This window comes from Apostichopus japonicus, chromosome 12 (assembly GCF_037975245.1).
Source record: "Apostichopus japonicus isolate 1M-3 chromosome 12, ASM3797524v1, whole genome shotgun sequence".
Taxonomy (NCBI): domain Eukaryota; kingdom Metazoa; phylum Echinodermata; class Holothuroidea; order Aspidochirotida; family Stichopodidae; genus Apostichopus; species Apostichopus japonicus.
In genome coordinates this window covers 28334849-28357174 of record NC_092572.1, presented here as the reverse complement: position 1 = coordinate 28357174, position 22326 = coordinate 28334849, and the positions used below count along the sequence as shown (strand labels likewise).

General features: G+C 35.9%; 2 protein-coding genes and 1 long non-coding RNA gene across 14 annotated transcripts in view; 2 read left to right on the top strand and 1 right to left on the bottom strand.

Annotated features, from left to right (window-relative positions):
* LOC139977162 (uncharacterized) overlaps positions 1–22326 on the top strand; it is a 293518-nt gene that overhangs the window by 217812 nt on the left and 53380 nt on the right. The window lies entirely within an intron of this gene.
* LOC139977218 (uncharacterized) overlaps positions 1–22326 on the bottom strand; it is a 262539-nt gene that overhangs the window by 234524 nt on the left and 5689 nt on the right. The gene's annotated exons all lie outside the window — the stretch shown is intronic.
* On the top strand, positions 10798–17962 carry LOC139977206 (uncharacterized). Of its 2 annotated transcripts, XM_071986450.1 has the most exons (4): positions 10798–11156; positions 12314–12435; positions 13304–13418; positions 14624–17962. In XM_071986450.1, the coding sequence occupies exons 1-4, from the start codon at positions 11150–11152 to the stop codon at positions 14698–14700; spliced, it is 321 nt and encodes a 106-aa protein (XP_071842551.1). In that variant the 5' UTR covers positions 10798–11149; the 3' UTR covers positions 14701–17962. The 2 variants fall into 2 exon arrangements, 1 of the variants encoding a protein (XP_071842551.1); XR_011796465.1 differs by lacking the exon at positions 12314–12435.

Here is a 22326-nt window from a genome sequence, read left to right as displayed (position 1 = left end):
CCCCATTTACCCTTGCAGTCGCAAAGTCTGCAGCAGACGGCAAAGAGAAGAGAAAAGGAAGAGAGAATAAAGAGATGAAAAGAGAAACAATGGCGTACCATGCGGGGTTGGGGCTTCGTCTGTACCAGACAGATGGTTGCCATGCCACAGCCCCATTCAAATAAAAAATATATATACATATGATAATATATTAAATAATGATAAATGGTTTTTTTTTTCCTTCATCCATATTATATTTGTATCTTTCTCATAAAAGCAAGTTCATTACATGTCTTGTATATCGTACAGATACATAGGTAGGTTTCCATATATAATTGTGGAATCATATGTAAAATATCAGTTCCCTAATATTGCGAGGATATGATTAAACAGATCTTTCAACATACTGAATCTTGTCTTCGCTTTCTTTGTACAACCATTTTGCGAATTTATACAAGACTCCACCTTCATAACATACTTCATTCTATAATAAAAGTCATTAACCGAAGGAAGAGTTTCATTCTGCTTACAGATATACAGATAATATTTACAATGCAAAATGAAGAAGTTCATAGGGTGGTCCAGGACCAAATTATAACCAAAAAAGAAATCACGATTTGTCAAAATAAATTGTCGTCCAAAGAATAACTGTTTTGCATCTAGCAAAAAACTAGATGTAATATGGCAACTCCAAAACAGGTGTTCCACGCTCTCTGTCTCAATATGGCAAAAATTGCAGAGCGGTGAGTCGACTTTATTCATATTGCACAATTACTTATTTGTACCTAATACCCGGTGTAAAAATCTAAATTGGAAGTACTGAATTTTTGTATCAGAGAGGGCAATGAATGGCATCTTGAAAATAACCGCCCAATTATCTTCCGTTAATGTGAAGGAGGCATTCCACTTTACACATGCACTTGGCGGAAGTGAAATATGTCTGATTAAACGTGGGTATATCAGCCTCGAAACACTTGTGATACTGGATAAACGATCGATAACTGAATCTTCACTAGAACGATCGACTGTTTCCTGCATCGACCGTTTCCAATCACGGGAATAGCGGAAATCATGCCTGTCAGCCGAGTGAAGGGAAAACTAGGGATATTGTATTTACGAATGAATTGAACATAATTAAAGAATGACCCCTCCTCATTTAATAGGTCTTTCACGTAAGTAACCCGGGCCAAATGAAACCTCCGATCATAGATTGTTGTATTGTCAATTCTAATGAGTGAGTTATTCCAAATGATCTGATCACCAAAATTGCTAGTCGGAATAGTGAAATTGGCAACCCCCCAGGCTGTACAAATCTGTTTAATGAATGTATTCCTAATATGGGCGATATCGGTACCTTTAAAATTACAACGAAATAAGAATTGTTTTCCAAAGGGGGTCAAGTTATAATCGAAAAATATTTTCCAGAATCCTATAGCTGTAGGATCATAATAACGCTTAATCCACGAAGTCTTCAGAGCATTGGCAAAACTGTCAACATGAATAATTTTCAACCCACCACGATCAACAGTATTGATCATAGTTACACGCCTCACTTTATCTGGAGCACCACGCCAAATACTTAGGGGGGTTGGGGAGAACTTGGAATAAATACACCAATTGACTCATAGCAAAAGATTTAACAATGACGTTCCTGCCAATAGGGGTTAAATCCCTTGAGCTCCAAATCCTAAGCTGGCTTTTCAGTCGTGAGAGCTTCTGAATGTAATTCAATCTAAAAAAGATCGTCTCCATTATGTGTGAAACTAATACCAAGGAAATGAATAGGGTCCTTGCTAATACTGAGATTAAAATCTCTAAGAAAGCAAGGGGGTTCATGATCATATCGCCTACTGGGAAAACCTTTGTCTTTCCATAATTTATTTTGAGTCCAGAGGCTAACTTAAACACTTTAAAAGTATTGTTTAGCTCAATAATTGATTCCCTGGTCCCATCAGTCAAAATTACAGTATCGTCAGCATATTGTAACATTTTGAAACACTTATCATAAACATGGATCCCTCCTATATTATTGCTATTTAAAATAGACCTGGATAGTATTTCAGCACAAATTATGAATAGATATGGACTCAGTGGGCAGCCTTGCTTAACGCCTCTCTTTACTGGAAAGAAACCAGTGGAATACCCATTGTTACAAACACAGGAAACACTATTCGCATACAAGGTGGAAACCCAACGACGAAAAGTATGCCCAATATTAAAATAGACCAGCGATCTTTCAATGAAATTCCAATCCATGGAGTCGAAAGCCTTTTCAAAGTCGATGAAAAGCAGAAGACCCGGCCTGTGCGTGTCGGAAGTGTAATCTATGAGATCTAATATGAAACGAATGTTCTCTCCAATAAATCTATTTGAGATGAACCCAGTTTGATGTTCACCAATTATGTGTGGAATAATACTTTTAAATCTATTCGCCAAGGATTTAGCTCCTATCTTGTAATCCGTATTTAACAATGTAATGGGTCTGTAATTGTTGAGATAACGTGGGTCTTTATCTTGCTTACAAATCAAAGTGATGATACCCCTGCCATCTGAACCCGGAGATTTACCATTAGACATTGATAACAAAGTATTATAACACTCTTCGGAGGTTAAATCGCCATCACAATGACTGAAATCGTTTCCATCGGGATTGATAGATGGGGTTGCTGGTGGCGGCCAGTTATAGAGGAAAGGTGGACATTTTGCGTGTTTGTGTAAATCATTGTGTAAATGAATAATTTGAACAAACAATAGGAAAAACTCAGGAAATATTCACTGTCCTAAAATATATAATCAGATCAACACTTTGCCAATGAGCAACACTTTGCATCTACGCCACCTTACATAACAATAATTTCTCAAAGGGGTCACCCCCTCCCCTTAGTCCCTGTCCCAGTACAGAATCTCCTGCACAGGGTACCAAAGTGAGGATCTGCACCTGGTGCCAATATTTGTAAGTATGCCACTGAAATGAGGGAGGGAAAGAGAATAAGACGAAAGAAAGGGGGAAAGTACAGGGAGAAGAGGATATTGGAATATCTATGTAAACTGCAGACAATCCCTATTTCCTTTACATTTGCTAAAGTACAGGTCGAAGTTTAGCCCCATTTTAGCACTAAAGGACCTTAACCTAAGCATGTCAGTGGGTGTGCCTGAACCCAGCTTAGAACCTTCAGGCTTCAGTGGACCTCTGCCCATTGGATTCCACCCTGTTGGACTCGCGCTTCGTTTATCAACACTCCCTGTTGTTGTTTACATCATCATTGGCCCAAAGCATTGCAACAATTTTAGAACTGCCCCTCTACTTTGAATTCCAATGCGAGTCACGGGTGTATGCTGTACTAGTGTTTAACTTTTTGTGTAAGCTGGATCAGCGACAGGTGAGAGGCAACTGCAACTACAAGATGTGAACTATCAATCCAACTTAAGCTATATGATTTTATTTGTCCGTGTCCGTGATTTTATAAACTCATTAACTAATGAAATTCATCTTCTGAAACTTGTAAGCTTGGAAATGGAGACGTTTTACTAAATTCCAGGGACATATTTTTGAACTATATAAGACGAGAATGAATGACACATTTCAGGTATATCAAGTCTTTGGAAGTAGATGTACACTTTTCAGTTTCTTACAAGCCCTGTGCTGTCAACCCAGAATTGGCAGAATACTACAAAATGGCATGATATGTTGCTGCTATGTACAGAAGATCCACCAATCACAATTCCAGTTATTTGTATATGAAATGTTTTACAGCACGAGAGAACGTACTCTTTAAGAGAGCTTTTCTTACGCTGTAAACCATGTATGAAGTAGAATTCCAAGCTTACAACCCGGCCACCAAGAGAGATAAGAAAAACATAGCCTATGCTGCACTTGATATCTGATGTTACCAAAAGTTACAGTTATTTGCAAATAATCCAGAACTCAACTGAATTTTCCACATCACAGAAATTACCGCAGACACCTGACCTGCATATAGGATCAAATATAATGAAGTTAACATAAAACAGGAAAGTATGTAAAATGGATATGCTTGAACACTTCATTAATTTTAGTTATAAAGTGACTCAAGTTAAAACAAGTATAATTGCACTCCTTTCACAAAGTAGGGTATCGGTTACTTCAAACAGTGATCCACAAATTTCTAATGCAGTGTCAAATTGTTATTCTCATAGGTTCTATGCTTTTTGCAAAGCAAGGAACCTATGCATTCAACTTGGCGTGTGCGTGTGTTTGCATTACATACTGCTGTGGGACACTGTATCAATAAGACACTTTTCTCGTGGGACAGAAATGTGTGTGACCTGTACATGTGGGTCGTCCCACAAATGCTTCTGCATTCGACTGTAGTATAGACATAATGTAACTGTTATATTTCAAATAGGAAAATGTAGATATTGGCCACATCGGTATGCAACGTAAGGTAAAATGGATAAACTGAGCCATTAGGGGGTTATTGAAATGTCGCCCTCTAGTTTAATTGTGTCCCACATTTGCAAAGTTTGCAACGGGTCGATTTTTAAGGACGCATGATGAGCCAGAAAATTTAATATATTATATATGAATATATCACGTCTTATATGAACAAGTGCTAAATGATATCAGTGAAACAGTATGTGTTGTATGAGAAAAGGAAAGGCTTAAATGGACAACAAAAATAAAGCAACCAATTAACTATATTAATTTTCAAACAATTTATCAATGCTATTATTTTGAAATGTTATAAATTACACCATTCATTTGAGAAAGTTGATGAGAAGCTTCAAGGGTAAGAAATCTTGCAAAACTAATTAGGAATAATGTTCAAATATTTATCAGTTTCTTTTCAAACCAACATACAGCTTAAACAGCTCATAAAGCACTGTGATTTTTATTTAATCAATTATCAAAGACATTAAACATTGCTGCAATAGTGAATGGAAATGTATGTTAGCAACTCTAATGTATTTTAAAGTATTATCATTTATTATATAATTCAACTCATTATAGCATTAACATTTTTAACATTCTTTATTTACAACAAGGAATATGCAAACTGACTGCTTTGGAATAATTTCAAATGTTCTTCAAAAGTTAACTCAATACTTCAAATGTCAAATCATTGAAATTTTAATACATTTGGAACAAAATTGCTTGGAATGACTAACCTTAGTGTTGGAAATATTTTTTTCAGTTTCAAAGTAAAAGAAGATAACTACAAGTGATTCCTTATTAAAAAGTTTTACTTCCATTACTCGAGCTGACTTAAACAAATTTCAATATATTTCAGGTTGAAGTGCAATCATACTTGAGGGTTCAAAGCTTTTCCAAGCTACTTAAAACTTTACATTATATAAACAATCCAATGGAGACAGTCATTACTATAAGGATTGCATATTGCTGTTACTTCCAAATGCATCCAATATCAATATAACTTTTCCTTTTTGAGTAAAATAAAGGATTTATTTTCACATTACTTTGCAAAATTAGGTGAAAATGTCCATTTGGATTTTGTAATTTACCATACAGAATTGAACAGAAAGTGTCAAAAATTTCCCCATTTCTAACAAGAAAAGTATGTAGAAAATACAGTTTTGTTTATTTACAACCTCCACAAAAGAATTGAAGTACATACTGGGTGTTACTTATCCTTCGTGAAACAAGGATACACATTTATTTCATGCAGTTAGCTTCCTTCTGACACATCACTGTACTTTCACTTCACTGCTACTCATTAGGCTAACTTTTCCTTCTTTAGAGTAGATCATTGTTATTAGAAGTTTCAAGTGTAAACAAACTTGCAAAACTAATTAGGAATAATGTTCAAATATTTATCAGTTTTGTTCAGTTTCTTTGCAATATCAACATGCAGCTTAAACAGGTCAAACAACACTCTGATTTTTATTTAATCAATTCCCAAAGGTATGAACGTTGCTGCAATAGTGCATGGAAATGTATGTTAGCAACTGTAGAGAGTTTGGAGAAGAAGATCGTATCTTTAACTTCAAAGCTACTCAGACAGAAACAATTGAACTAATTGTTCCATTGAAGGTTTGTAATTAATTATGTAACCTACATTTGGCCTGCTCTATTCCGATCATACTTTGTATTTACCATTAACTTAACATAACGCTTGGTTACCGTGGGGATAATTGATATTAAACGTTTATGTCATTATTGTTGAGCAATGTTTATGATTAAAGTTATTGAATGTGTCTTTGAGTTAATACTTCTCTCTCAACATAACTAACAATATATGTATATATTTGTAGGCTTCATGACAGTCTTACAGATCCATTTTATCTGTTGCTCTCAGAATCCAGAGTTGAAACTTCATTTAAGACTTGCATTTACATGTGGTTTATGAGAGATTCTACATAATTTATATACATTAATGTAGTTTCATTTAGTTATAACAAATACTTAAGGGACCTTTAACATGTAAAACATTCATTAAGAAAGAAAGGTCCGCGGCATTGAAGTACACTTTGTGATTGTGTTCCATACAGGAAGATTTGTATTGCTTGATATTGGAACCGTTTGAAGGTATTTTGATGAAATTTAACGCAGTTGCTCTTATAATCATCTCAATAAGTATATATATTAAAGAATGATATGAGATTTCTACTTATCTCTTGGTTACAAAATCCTTCTTTGCACTCTCATCATGGGATTGGTGATCAAACATTTTGAGGAGATGCCGAAGGGAAGCCGACAGGAGCTGGAGCAATGACAACAGATAACAAAGTTGTAAAAAATGAGTGAGAACTTCCAACTTTAATCCAATATATCTCTGAAAATATTCGATTTCTGACTGACTGATACAGACTGGTTGCTAAATTGAACAATCGCGACTGATAACTTGCATTTTACTAGTATGTGTCTTGAGACCGACATTTAGTCATATGTTACGAGGGCACATTGTAGCCTAACGCTAGTCACTGCTAGTGAGGAACCTAATGTTATAATATAGAAAGTATTTGAAATTGCCTACGTGATACAAATCAATATCAATATTTGAGAAAGTAGGTCGGGTTACCGTATCAGAATGTTATATATGTAATGAGCAATGCACGACTGTTCTGGTATGTTCCATATGATGACCCGCTGGTCTCGGGTTTCAATCAGTTTACATGAAATCCCGTTGTAAGCTGTGCACGCATCTTCGTGCATTTTTTGGAATGTTCGCGAGATATGTGCAAAGGACTTCCGCGAACAGAGAAACTGGGTCGAATTGTTACTCAGGTGCATCAAGAAAGGTCTAGATGATTCTTGACATGGCGAATCGTATAAAAACCCGCCCCAAATCGGATAGTTTCGGAGTTTCTGAACGAATACAAGCGACGACACATATTATACCATTCTACTATATATCGTCAGTGCTCAACTGCCAGTACTTTCTGAAGGATTGAGATATCGATACCAAGATTGATTCTACACTTCCATTCAGAAGTTTGGAGAGGACTTTGCTGTGAAATTTCAGTGTTCCAGTCTTTATTTCGGAGAAGGTGAAGAATTTCTGTCTCCGTTGAGGAAGTTCGTTACGCCAGGAGTTGGTGGCTATAAAGCTGATTTTAGACTGACTCTGGTAATATTTAGTCGGCGAGAAGTTTGACTTGTGCTTCACTCGATTGTGGCTGGAAGTCCGTCTTCTATTTTGGAGCATCGCCGGAAAGAAGGTGACTGCTGTTTCTGGGATCGCGAGAAACTTCGTCGAGGACCAGTGAATTTCGCGGTACAACGGACCGAGAATTGTCGTCATCAAGGTCGTGGCCGCTGAGGGATATCGCCGTTGGAAGAGACCAGCGTGTTTTAAAGTGTATCCTATCTTGTTAAGTTTGTGAGGAATTTTCTATATATTTGTAATTACCATTTGTTGTTTTTGGTTCAAAATCCATTGTTCAATATAGTTTATGTTCTCATTCAAATTCTCGAGACTCGTCAATTTGTCTGTGTTCCTTACGGAAACGAACCTAGGCTTGTGTCTCGTTAAAATTAATTATCGAGACCTCTCGCATTCCAACGTAACACAAAACTGAAGCTTTTATAACATTTCATAAATTTAGGTTGTGTTTTGTACAAATAAGACATTTACAAACATCCCTCACAGAATTTATTAATTGCAATAACGATTATTTGGTAGACTGATAGCCAGTGGGTTGTTGATGTGTCCTATCGTTTTAAGAAATAATACCACGTAAATGTATGTTACCTTTTTATGTTTGGCAATTGGCATGTTTGTACTGTTGGCAAGTGTTTTAGTATCCGTGTTAATACATTTTTAAAATGAATCATTGAAATGAATTGTTGAAATAAATAATGGGCATGGTAGGTGGGATGTGATGTGATCGCACTACGTATTGAAATATTGTAACACTTAGCCAAATAGCAATATATGTTTCCGTTTCTGCTGGCAGATTGGAACATTTTTTTTCTCGATTTTTTGTATTTTGAATTTTGTAACAAGGCAGGTTATATCACTGTTTATTCTATGTACTACAAATTTCATGTATGTCTATTACAAAATTGTTAAATTGAATGGTTGAAATCAAAATTGCACATGCTGGGCGGGATATTATGTTATTTAAATTTCAATACTTACACTACGTATTGAATTATTGTAATGATTAATGATAACATATTTTGGCTTCCAGATTGGATTATTTTCCTCGAAATGTTGTCACTATGGACTATTAAATGGACTTGTTTAACAAAAGTATTTATTTTGGTGGCCTAAAGCCATTTCAGAGACCAATTCTTATGCATTTTGCCTTGTTTTGGTGAATGAAGTCCTATATGGTTCCAGCTAAATGTCAATCACAGTCTTACAGTAAATATTTTACATGGCTGCTGATTTTGGTCTCCAGCATAGTATTAAGGAGGTAAGAAAAGGATGTTGTGCATCTAACATATTATCAGTCATATCATATTATCATCATTATCAGGAGCTACTGACATACTTAAATGAACAATTATGTAACAGACTGTGCTAATGGGACACTTATATCGCTAGCTTGCAAGTGACATATATTCCTTACCTCGCAGTAAAGCCTTGCGATCTGTCCATGAAGCTGAAACAGCCCTAACAGCTTGGATTGCACTCTTGAAAAAGAAAATTGTGGCTTGAAAGTGGCGTCCGACTCAATATATAAATACAACTGCGTCATCATAGCAATTTTTGCAAGGAAGAGTTCCTTAAACAAAGGGTTTGACTTTATGGTAATAGTGACTTTATCTTTCCAATTTAGTCCTTACATGGTTCTGTAGTATTTTTATTGTTTATGTTATTTATACTCTGTGCGTGAAAACGTTTGTTTAAAAAGTACGACCTAAACCTAAACCTATCTCAAGTGTACCACTATAAGTTCATCAGTAGAATTAAGATTCTGCAACATTTCTGCTCTACTTTAAAGAACGCTCGTATAACCATGATATCTCAGGCACTATAGGTTAGAATATATTACACACCTTAGATTTCGATGTCTCAACCCTTGTTCTTGGTCTTCCACACGCGTTTCCCAGGAAAGAGCTGTGGTCAAGTGTGAAAAAGGGTTAAACTGGCAAATGTTTCTCAGTATGTCTCTAAAACACACTTTCTACAAAATCGCTATTGTTACCGGCGAAGATAACTGGTTTTCACACTTGAAGTATGAACCTGTAACCAATAAATTTTGTTATGGCATTCTTTTTCAAAGAGCCGCCATGCTAAATTTAATAAATGGGGTGGGGCAGAATGAAAAGAATAACACTATTCTAGCTCTTTGTACTGCCCAGTTCACACGTTTTTTTTTAAATTCAATAAGATAATGGTCTAGTTTTTGACGGTCCACTCACGTTCATCTATGGATAATCTCAATTTCAATTGACATCTTGAAATAGCATTGGAACCATGAACAGTTTTGTTGTTATGACCATTTGAAGGATTTTTCCAGCAAATTTTCTAAAGAATGGCGGGATGTTGGAAAGAAATCTGAAGCTTGATGACACAGAGCTCGAGAACATAAAGAAGGATAACGAAAGTAACGGACAAGCAGTTTATATTTGTACTGATTATTAACAACATTCGACTGTCAATCTTTCAAGGGAGTCTCACAAATCACTATCTGTAAATAGAAAAATATATATATATATATAGGGACATCCATACAGTAAGAAGGAATTCTATCTTGAATTTGCTGTAACTGTTGGTCAGCCTATAAAGTTGCAAACAATTTTGTGGTACAAAGAATTGAAGAATATGTGAAATGTTAAACATAGTAAACTTAAACTGATAAAATAGCACAGTGAGTGAACTCATCGTGTCCATTCAAATGAAGGTGCAATTTAATTGCTAGGTCAAACCATACATTAAGCAGATGAATCTGCTAGCTTTTCATGCTACATTGAAAGCTTAACAGGCTTTTCAAAATGTATATAATTTAAAGAGAAATCTCAAATTATAAACAGTCATGAATTTGAAATCCAAGCACGACAGAAATGCCGATATTTAAATTTCAAAGTTCTACCTATGTGAACGTTCTAAGTTTTACAAATTATTCTTTCCAAAGCTGATGGAACTGCCATAGAGTGATAAGCTGAGCCCCCAAAAAAGTCCTTTATTATGAAGTTCTTTAAAAGAATGGTACGAAACATCATTTAAGATAATATACATTATTTGTACATCATGAAAACTCATTCACTCTTATATGATCTCAGCAAGTATAGTATGTATGCTTTAAACATTAAAATATGCAGCTGTTTCTTTTTAGTATTAGTAATTTGTTTTTGTCAATAAACAGTATAATACATTGCAAAAAGTATATTGTACAGCCATTGGTTTCAGTCACAAGTTTCACAAGTATCCTTACAGCTGTCAGTTGAACATTAAGGTTAACAGGTTACTATGACGATGCAAGTGTCTATACGTTAAACATGTGCTAGCCATGTTGCATTTCAAGTCATAACATAACACTAATATGAGTCTTTCTGTTGTGTAGAAGGATTCGGACTTTGATTTCCACTTTCCAATAACGTGGCACTCTACTTACAGATAACTGAAAAGGAATTGTACGAAATCCAGTCAGACTATTCTTGTTCTTTGAAAGAAGTGATTTTACAAAGGCTTACTACATGTAGGAAGGCATATGGCAATTAGTTAACTCGTGGAACTCTTCGCAAAAACGAAGAGTCTGTTAGACCGGATGTCAGGAAATGTTAGGTATGTTAATCATTTCACCTCTCATCATCTATATTTGGTCTGTGAATTGAAAGTGAGTGACTTAATACATATAACATATTATTAAATCTATCATGCATAGAACATATAACGCTGTTCAGTACTGCTTTATCAAATTGATATCCATCTAGTTAGTTTGTAACTTTCTGTTTACTAAGCAGCAAGCAATGCAGATATTAAACATTACATACTAGACAGTTACAGAAATTTTGTATTAATATACATACCAGCATTTATAATTATATTCATAACATGCACCCTTTTGCAGTGATACACTTTCGTTGTATCTACATACCAGCTTTTATTATGATATTGATCCTATTACAGTGATACATATCTGCATAGCTGACTGTATGTAAACCATTATCTCTTCTTTAAATCTACAACTCATATGACCAGAAAACTGGCTGTGAAGTACTTCATAGCATCAGTATAACTGAATATGAGAAAAAAGAAACAACAGCACCATGATGAAAATTAGAAGTCATTAATACTCCAAAACATATGCCTGTACGTCAGTATCTTATCTGGTATGTGATATATTCATACAATTTAGTGACAACTTTGTTTGATAAATCGAGAAATACCATATTTCACTACTTGGTGAAGTCTGTGTATGGTACAAGTGAAGATGTGTAAGTTTAAATTTCAAACATTGTCAGTGGCTGCATGTATGTTGCTATGATATAGGCCCCTTTAAGCAGCTACTTTTGATACTATATTTGGCAGCATTTCATCTGGTATGTGATATATTCATACAAATTTTGTGAAAGCGTTGCGTGAGAAATCAAGAAATACCATAATTTTACTACTTTACTTGGTGAACTCTGTGTATTTTACAAGTGGAGATGTGTAAGTTTAGAATGGAAATGGCAACAGCTTTCAGTTTGTAACATCATCAGTGACTGCATGTATGTTGCTATGCTATCGGCCTCTTATGCAGTAACTTTTGATATTTGAATGGCAGCATCTAGTGTGTATTAGTTGGTCTTAAAATCATGAAATTAGTACAAATATAACAGTCAAGATTCACACTTGATAGTCTATCTCTAGGCTATATAAGTGTAGATCCCAGTTACATGATAATAGTTTTATTAACACACCTGCTATACTTTGCATGTTCCCTATTTTCTTTGTAGCTATTCTTTGTATGCTCTTTTGCCATCATTACCTGATGGACGTTAACATCTGCCTTAGAATGTGTACACATTACAGCCATAACCCAGAAGGCCAAGAAAGAAGATATCCATTCAGTTATCTGGTCATAATATACACATTTTGTTACTCTGCCTTTATGACCATTCATTTCTAATTTAAAGTCAAGAGGATCAGTTTTGCAGATTATTTAAATGAAAGATGATGATAAATACCTTTACTTTGGCCGGGACCATTCTTTGTGCAAGATTTGCAATGTGTATACCTTTCCAGAATATATCCAAGTGCCCTCTCAAATAACAAAAATACATTCTGAAAGAGCTTCTTGTCGTAAATTGTGGAACAACCATTCTAGTCACTAGCTGGTGTTACTGTCTTGAATGTGCTAAATTGGTTGAAAATTCTCAGTTTCAGTGATGGTATTAGGTAGTCTGTGTCATTTGACTGGCAATAGTGGTATGACAGTTATAATTAAATGATAATTAACATACTTATGTATGTGACTTATGTTTAATGAATAGAATGAAGATTGTGACTCTGTGGTGAAACTAATATGATGAACCTACTGAACCATTATCTGTTCAATTAAATGTGCTTAAATAATGAAATAATGTTGCATGGGATAAAGTGTTGCTCAGTGCAATACATTTCTACTAAACTTTGTCCTAAATGATCACTATATGAAAACACTAAACTGATAAAAAATCATTGAAATTATCGTAAATTATAGATATGTAGTGAATGATTGTGTTAAAATGGTCTTTTTCTTCTCTTTTTTTATAGTTCAGATTTAATGCCGACACAATCGTGAGAACACGACGATCAAGTTAACCACATTTGCTTTATATGAATCACGGCAAACATTCTTTATATTTGATTGAAAGTTCAAACCAAGTTTGAGCTTTTAACACCAGATTGGAGAGTCAGTTTTCTCTTCATAATTGGTTTATTCTACTCATCTTTTTATGCTTCAGATGTCGGCCATCTTTGATGATGAGACAGCAGTAGAGCAGGTGCAGCATAAAGGTGGTATCAAAGAAAAAACAGAAAAAACAACGATGCAACTACTGAGAGAAGTCTTTGGTAAAGGTAAGGCTTGTACCTGGACTTGCTTTAAGTAGTTTAATATGTGAGGATGTAGCGAGATTCTCTAATAATATTAGAAGATCAGTCATATCATATCATTAGGACTCCAGGGAGAAACTCAAGACGATGTGATGTTTGATCTTAGACTAGTCTGAATTACTCTATAAACCTTGTAGTTCTTAAGGTGCAAGTATGTCATGATTTATGAACTTGGAGTGTTGAAGCAGTCCTACAATGTCATTAAAGGGGACACAAACACAACCGTAATCTTTGACTGATATGAAAGTCATCTTTGGGAAGAACAACTCAAACAGGAAATATCTTGGAGACATCATAGGTTTAAAGTCATCTACTTCAATGTCCTTAAAGGGGACACAAAACTAACCATCATCTTTGGCTGACATGACAGTCGTCCTTGGGAAGAACAACTCAAACAGGAATTATCTGTGAGACATCATAGGTTTAAAGTCTTCTCCTTCAATGTCTGAAAGAGGACACAAACACAATCATCATCTTGGGCTGGTATGAAAGTCATCTTTGTAAAGAACAACTCAAACAGAAGATATTTGGGAGATATCCTAGTTTATAGGTTGTGTCTGGGAGCTTTCACTTTGTAAATCTGTGATGTCATCATAATGCCACTAGGACCTGAAACCTTTTAATTTCTCTTTGGTTTCTTTTCGGATTTCCAAAGATTCTTAACAGTGTTTCACTGAAACCAGTTGCAACATTAGACCTTTTTAAGAGCTTCAGTATTTAAGAAACGTTTTGGCATTTGAAAAACAAATGTACATTACAGACAGTAATCATTTTCAAAATAAAAGCAAACAACTGCATTAAATATTTGAAAACGAGAACACTTCTTTCCCATTTTACATAATAAATGTTTTGTCAGATGCCTGCATATTTGTCCCCTTTCTCTCTCCACACCCCTGCCTTCATTGCACACTAGTGTCACAGTAAGTCAAGACGTCTAAATTATTGTTGTGTGTGGTAGGATTGGTGGACCAGGAGGAAACGTTTCCATGCAAAGATTTTGCAAGTCTTCACGCTTTACTACAATCACAGCCCCTATTAGTCTAAGGGCTGACTACTCTTCGGTGTTCAACCGGTTTGTCACCCACCTGTCTGATGCCTTCCTTGCCTTTCTACCCCGAGCTTGAAACTGTCATTCTGTTTATATGTTATGGTATCCTGTTTTCTTTCAGGTCCTATTTACTGTTGGTTGTTACCTTGCCGTACCACCACATACCCTTTACTGACACCACCTGGATATGATGTATGACATCTTATCTGGGTAATTGTTTGAACTTTGACACTTGATAATAGAGAATGACCTCAGGTGTAGCCAACAGCCAACATGAATCTCTCTCGAGCTGAAAAACGTGGCACTGTTTGAAGCACTTACAAATGCCGGAAGATGCACCTGTTTCAGCTAGGTTTTGCTTCACTTTCACAGGGAGGGACTTAAGCTGATGTCTTTCAGAGTATTGTAAGATGTTATTTTATGAATGGATTTACTTTGGTATGTTTTGAAGACACTGATCATCTGATGATTATTCATGACCTTGTGATTATCTTGTAATCCAGAGCAAGTTCACATTTGTATTATGTCTTGTACTTAAAGCAGCTCTTTGCATCCTTTTCTGTGATTTTCTCAGCCTCATTGGCATAACGACATACATAACTAGCTTATCTATTCAAATCTAACTTATAATTTTAAATGAGGAATTTGTCTGAGGATACTCTACTCGTTATCTGCAGAAGTCCATAATTACTTGCCAATGAATGCTCTTGGCAGGGAATTAAACTTGGCTAATATCTTAGTTTGCTGTTTTGTGATGAATTCATGTAAAAAACTTGACGGAAATGTCAAAAGGGTGGGAAAGCAAATAGAAATACAAAAGCTGCTTTAAGTGGACAACAGGTTGCAATACTGTGTAGAGGTTGAGTGTATTTAATGTGGATCGTCAGCAATTACAACGGTTGGTGTCATAAGTCTTAGTGGATGTTATCTATACTGTTAATACACATCTTTGAAAGCAATCATAACCAATCTAATATGCTGGATTTATTGGCGTACATATACACTGGGTGATTGTCTTGTTAAGGGTCCGCTTGGACGAACAAAAATTGCTTTAGTAAGAACAGGTTAAAGTGTGTAAAACAAAACAAAAGTTTGACTTTAATACTTACAAAGCATGTTACCACATCGAAATTGTGTTTACTACTATGATTAAACTCGCAGTACCTTTATGATCTGAGACAAAGATCGTGCAGATTGTCAAGTTAACTGGATTGAACTAGATAGGTTTGATGTGTCAGTGCCCTCTGTTGGTTTTGGGTGTAGCTGAAGAGCCCCATTAACAATTTGTAAGGAGCATTCCTTAGTTATGAGGTTGATCATTACATGAGGATGTTGGGTCAGGAAGCTTTGCTGTCAGGTTAGAAATGACAATTTGTGTTCTTTATTGAGATTTAAGTGGAGTCAAGTGGTAACATCTAAGCAAGATGCAGACTTGCCACTGGAGGTGTAGGATGATAAGACTACATGGGTGTAGGATGGATTCATGTATGGTCAGGTGTATTGGGACCTTGGTAGGTTAAGTCACAATGATGCCCTGTCATATAATGTCCACAGTGTACTTAGTGTGTACAAAAAGGAGGAATTAGATGGAATATAGTTGGGTTAAGTGATGTTAGGGAAGGAGACATGTAATGTTTCCTGTCTTCAGAAGTTATTTGATGTCCAGGAATGGACTAAAAGCAAATTAATTTTCAATGTCAAGTTTGCTCATTAAGACAAATATAGAGTTGTGTAAAAAAAAGTGTGTGATTTGTGTGGAGAGTTTCCGGATGGATTTCTGATGGATGGTTTTCTGATGGATTCCGGATGGTAAGGGCAGTTCGAGAATAAGGTTAATAGATTGCCTTACTTGGAGATAGAGATTATAAACTGTCTGTCAGCATTCCCAGCACGTTCTAATCAAAATACAATGTTTTGCAAACCTCTGCAATATGAATAACTATACCTTAAGATTTGCTGCCATGAAGTGAAAGCAAGTAACGATGTACTAATGCTTGCCTGGAGGCTTTATAGTTTATACAGACAATATCTATTATATACATATTTTGCACAGCATCTCGAGAACGGGAAAGTAGGCAAATGGAAAACCTCTTTTCTTGGACTTGAAAGTCCTTGAAGTTGAAATCTCTCTTACCTTACCCCTCAAGCTCCTTGGTGAATTGTGTTTATTCCTGCTACAGCTGCTTCATTAGCTAAGACAGCTTTGGATACTTCGTAGATCATGTGATACCCAGAAAATCACCGTTTTTTCAGGGTATAAACCAAGCGAGGGCTAACCAGGTTGAACTCATCATGTTTAAAGATTGAAATGTTGCCAATTAAGACCTTTATCATAATTTATTTTTTTACAATATTAAAGGGAGATACCTAGTATGAATTAATTGCAATTGGTTTTGTTGGAGAGCTACAAAACTAACCATCATTAAATCATACACTTTTGACAAGGAAGAAGCAAGATATTACAGTTGATCGGAAAGACTCTACATCTATGTAACCAAGTATTGTCATCAGCTTAAATAACAATGGAACAGACATTTTCAGAAATGTTATTTACTGTATAAGCCTTTCTCTATACATTGTCTTTTACATTGCACCTTTTTAATCAGTTAGTTTCTCGTCAAAAAATCCAAGTACGTTGTTGAAGTAAGTTTTTCAACACCTTGAAATGCAATGTATATTTGTATATGTATCTTTCATTTCTAGGGTGGGGTTAGCTGTGGAGTCAAACTCTTTTGTTCTTTGCATATCCTATATGAAATATCTTCTTAGACCTTATGTTGACATTTATTTATGACATAATGGATTATTTTAGTAGGTCTTTATTTCAGAATTCAGATCGATGCACGTTGACTGTATTGTGTAGTAAAGGATGTTTGTGGAATTGTTGTGTCCAACCAGGGAGTCGTTCCATAACGACTCCCTGGTGCGACTGACTTGAGATCATAGCAGTCATATGGCTGTTTATTTTGGCACAGTACTGTTTGGGAAAGCAGAATGTGAATACATATATTGCTACATGTTTTTGGTTTGAGTGTGTTGAACTCAAATGTAATGCTCCAAGACATTTTACAAACTTTTCATAAATCTTAGTTAAAGATCATCAGCACTGGCCCCAAATATGCAAGAAAGTGAAACAATGGTTAATCATGTACCAACTTCAACAATTATGTTTCTCATTGAGACATTTGATTTTTGTATTTAATACCACTACTCAATGTCTGGGAATTGGAGATTCAGGAAATAAATGGAAAGTTTCAAAAGTTATTACTAGCAAGTTTTAGGATGCTGAAAATTTGAAGAAAAAGAATTTAAGAAACATAATCAACTGCCTTGAATGGAAAGATTGTAACAGATTTGCAGCGGTTGGTGGTTGGTGGACAGGGAGACAACCTGAGTCTCCAACTCTCAAAGTCAATCACTCTCTTCTAAATTACATAACGTTGCTAACATACGTGTATGTGGTATACCAGAATATTTTCCATGATCTTTTTAGATAAAGGTGAGCAATTTAGATATTTTATTTTGTATGATGTGATTATGCATGTTCGTATGGTTAGTTTAATTTTGAACTACATATATGCTTCATCTACTGTTTCAAGCCAGTGGGGATAACTTTCTTGTTCTGATACCATTCTATATTGTACACCGATGTGATACTTTAAAACCTTGTACTGACAGAATGAAAAGTTTGTAACCTATATTTGATTCTAATGCTAGTACCTGGCACTCTATACTGTTCTACCATATCATGCTTCAATGCGCTCGTACTGACAGTATAGACAGTTCCTAGCCTTTATCTGATTATAATGCTAGTACCACTCTATACTGTCCTACCATATCATGCCTCAAAACACTCGTACTGACAGTATGAACAATTCGTCACCTTTTTCTGATAGAGACAGGATATAATCATACTGCTGTTACTGTAAAGCGCTTTGAAGAAGGACATTAGCAGGATGAGCATAGATTATAAAAACAATTTTAATTACTTGGTGATTGTTTGTTAAAGGCATGTATGAATTTGGCGTTTGTTCTGTGATAATTTGAAGAACAGGGTGTGGGGTGGAATAATTTGATGTTTTATGATTTGTTAAAGTCTTGAGAGGTGCAAAACACAGCTATGCAAGATGGTGTAGTCACAAAGCTTGGTTAAGTTTATAGGTGTAATGTATTCTTTAGGTACGGAATACAATTATAATATAATCTTGACACATTTTTGAGTTGTTGATGGGTAATTAGCACAAAGAGGTCAAAGGCATAAACGCACAGTTTGTAATTATTTAAACACTATTCTGTGAGTACATAACTCAAAAAGTGTTAGACTGCTACTGTATGTTATGAGCCATTGAAGCCCTGCATGAGGGCTGTTGGTATGAAACCCAACAATGAAGCTGGTGTTGTCTTAGCAATCTCCCAACGGTTGTACAGTTTGACAAATAGACAGTCGGGAGTTTGAGGGAAGAGCTCTAATATATGTAAACTGCCAAGAAATATAATTCTAAGTTTTCATTTAGTTGAACCGGCAAACGTGAGAAAACTATGGAGAGTTGCTGGTTTAACAGATGGTTGAGAAATACTTTTACTGCCATGTTGTTTGTGACACAACCCTGCGCAATATTTTTGGTTGTTACTTATCAGAGTTAATATAATATAACCAAATTGCCAAGTTATGCTTTCTTATCTGAATTAAAAGTTAGTAATATTTTGCATTATCCAATACTTGTAATCATAATTATTTCATACTAGTATTAAGAAAGTTTAGTATGGTGCAACAAATATTTTTCAATTGCTCAGATACAAAAAAAGCAAAATAAACAGAAGACATTTTATCAAACTGGTTCCCATTTTCAACAGATATTCTTGCACCAGGACAGAGTATACCAATGTTATGTGTAAAGTCTCCTTTCAGGTATGTTAGCTACAATGTTTGCGTAGTATTTGCTACCACTCATTTAAATAAACATTGTTCTTTGAAGGAAAGCATAGGTACCAGAAAATGTAATATATGGGAATGTCAGGAGCATCGACCTGAGTTATATGTTGCAAAATTATAACTGAATTGGGATTTTTTTTCAGATTTTGCACACAATTTTTCAGGGCGGTTACATGAGTATTCAAACTTAAGTTTAATATTTGGTATTTCTGGGTGCTTCAGCACTGACCACGCCTTGAAACATTGCAGTCAGTGTCGTTTTAAATTACATTTTCAAGTGTATGGAAACTTGGCCTTAATCTATGATTATTGTTTATGTGAATTGCTCTTGGGTGTGTAGGTCTCGTTTGAGTCATGTTCTAATATTGTCATTACTTTGAATAGTGTTTAGTCCTCAAGACGATTACACAACATCATTGTATGCACTGAAAGAAGACAAATTGAATGGATGATGGGAGATTAAAGAAAAACGAGAGAAAGAAAAGAATTCCTCTTTTCATCTTTTGTATAACTCGACTAAAGTAACGTATTTATGCATTTTATTAACAAGAATTTCAAGGAATCCGCTAAAAAATTATTTTAACGAGATTGTCGATTGAGCAAAGACACACCCATATTGATTGTTTACCATTAACATGAATGGTGACGTTTTTAAATTCTATTTGATCCTCATTATTTTTGTAATAGAGACGACTTAGTAAATCATGCAGGTTCCAAAGTATTAGGGATTTTCATCTGTTACTAGACTTTTATTTCGTTCATTAGAAGACATGTAGTTATAGGGAAGGAATGCATTTAATATTAATACTGCTATATTGCAACACAGTCAAATGCCGCAGCCTGGGTAGAACCCCTAAGGAGCAGTTGAGGAACATCGATAAACATGTCCAAATGTTTTATGGCGGTACCTTGATTGGCGTATATACGAGGGCCTTTTGATATAAATGTTTAGTGGATGGGCCATTTACCAAAAGGGATCATCATGGTCCGCTTAGATTGATGGGTACTGTAATGATTATCATGACACTATCGAAGCAGAGCGCCGCCAGCTGTAGCGTAGCCCCGAAGTTGTTTGCCAAAAATACCTCCTAAATTGCAGGAAATGGCATTTTTCAGATCTTGTAAGTCGCAGGCCTTCCCAGGCCTTGTAAGTCTTTATTTGAGATCTCATGTTTAAGTAGCCCCCCTTTCCCTAAGAAAAAGAAGGTAAATTAAAATTGTTTTTCAATGAAATCACTTCGTAGGAGTAAAGAGAGGACTTGACGTTTTTCTGTAAGCTTTGCTTTTATCATTGTTTTACACAGGTAAGTGAAGACCTGTTAGGGCATTCTGCTGTGAGCCGTAGCCGATGTATGCTGAGGGGACGCCATACCGGGGATTTAGGTGTAAATTAATTTTTAAGTTTTGAATTATCATGTTTTGTTTAACATACCAAAAAGGGACCTACTGGAGAGAAGGAGGGGGTGGGGCATGGATTGAGTAAGTGGAGCGTGTAGGGAACTGGTGCGCGATTCCCCTAAAACAGGCCCTAGTATATACGTATATTCAGTGCCTCAATATTCTTAGATAACACATTGGGGTACTGATATAGGGGCTAACAATGAAACTGATATGCCAACATAGAAAACAGGATTTAATAACGTTATCTGGCAAGACCTACAGGCCTAACTTTAGGTAGCTGTTAGTTCTATACTAACAGTTATAAACAGGCCGCAGTCTTATTGCTAGAACTAGGTTGTCTTCAGACAGAAATACTGACTATATCCTACAGTCCAATGGCTGAAGTTAGGGTTTGATTTCAGGTCACTTGTCCCAGACCAAAAATGTTGACTAGCATGAAGTGTTGCGACCTAGCTTTAGCTTGCTTTAAGTTCGCGCCATCCCCGGGTGTGGGACATGTCCCAATACACCAACAACACTTTTCGGAACCCTTCTCCTAATTTAACATTTGTCAGCTATGGAATACCACAAGTTACAACTTAGTTACAACGGCCTCCACAAGGTCAATCAAACAGTAACCTAGTGAATATTGAAATGTAACTAAATGTGTGCGTATAGGGTATGCTTTGGTATCATATAGCCTGTTTATAGGCCTTACTTGTATAACGTTATAGTATAGCCCAGGCTACCTAGTCATCTTCGATCAAGCAATATTTGGTCCAGCGTTGGTAACGTTAGGCGTCGAGGCCTAACCTGGCTAGCGACAGTCTTATCGAGATGACCCTGGCCTTAAATAGCAGAAGAAGTCTGGTTATAGGCCTTACTTTTATAACTTTATAGTATAGCCGAGGCTGCATAGTCATGTTCGATCAAGAAATGACCCTGGCCTTAAATAGCAGATTAAGTCTGGTTAAAGGCCTTACTTTTATAACGTTATAGTATAGCCCAGGCTACCTAGTCATCTTCGATCAAGAAATATTTGGTCTAGCGTTGGTAACGTTAGGCGTCGAGGACTAACCTGGCTGGCGAGGGTCTTATTGAGATGACCCTGGCCTTATATAGCAAATGAAGACAAACAAAACTGAACTTTTATTATTTCCTTTATTAAAACAAAACGACATGCCAATGAAGCCTTGCGTGGGAGTTATATGTTGTAAAATCACCCCACGACCGTTCTCTTGATCATCTCTCTTCTCACGCTCTCCATCGCGCGTGCAGCAGCCTCAACTCTGATCTCGGCTTCGATATAATCATAATCATGCAGTTATTTGACGACGTTTAAGCATGGAGTTAGAAGAACTCCATTGTTTTAGCGACCACGAATATGGAAGAAGCCCGCAAGGGCTTATGGACTACAGGTTTCCAATTCAACACTTTAACTCAAAGTTTCGAATTGTTTTCAAGTTAGAGTCATTGCTCTTGGATTAAAACCCCTCCTTACTATGAACCGG

Coding starts and splice junctions, on each gene's coding strand:
- LOC139977206 (XM_071986450.1), top strand. Junction 12,436..13,303: donor GATATCCATTCAGTTATCTG/GTCATAATATAC, acceptor TTTATGCTTCAG/ATGTCGGCCATCTTTGATGA. Junction 13,419..14,623: donor GAGAGAAGTCTTTGGTAAAG/GTAAGGCTTGTA, acceptor GTTTTCTTTCAG/GTCCTATTTACTGTTGGTTG.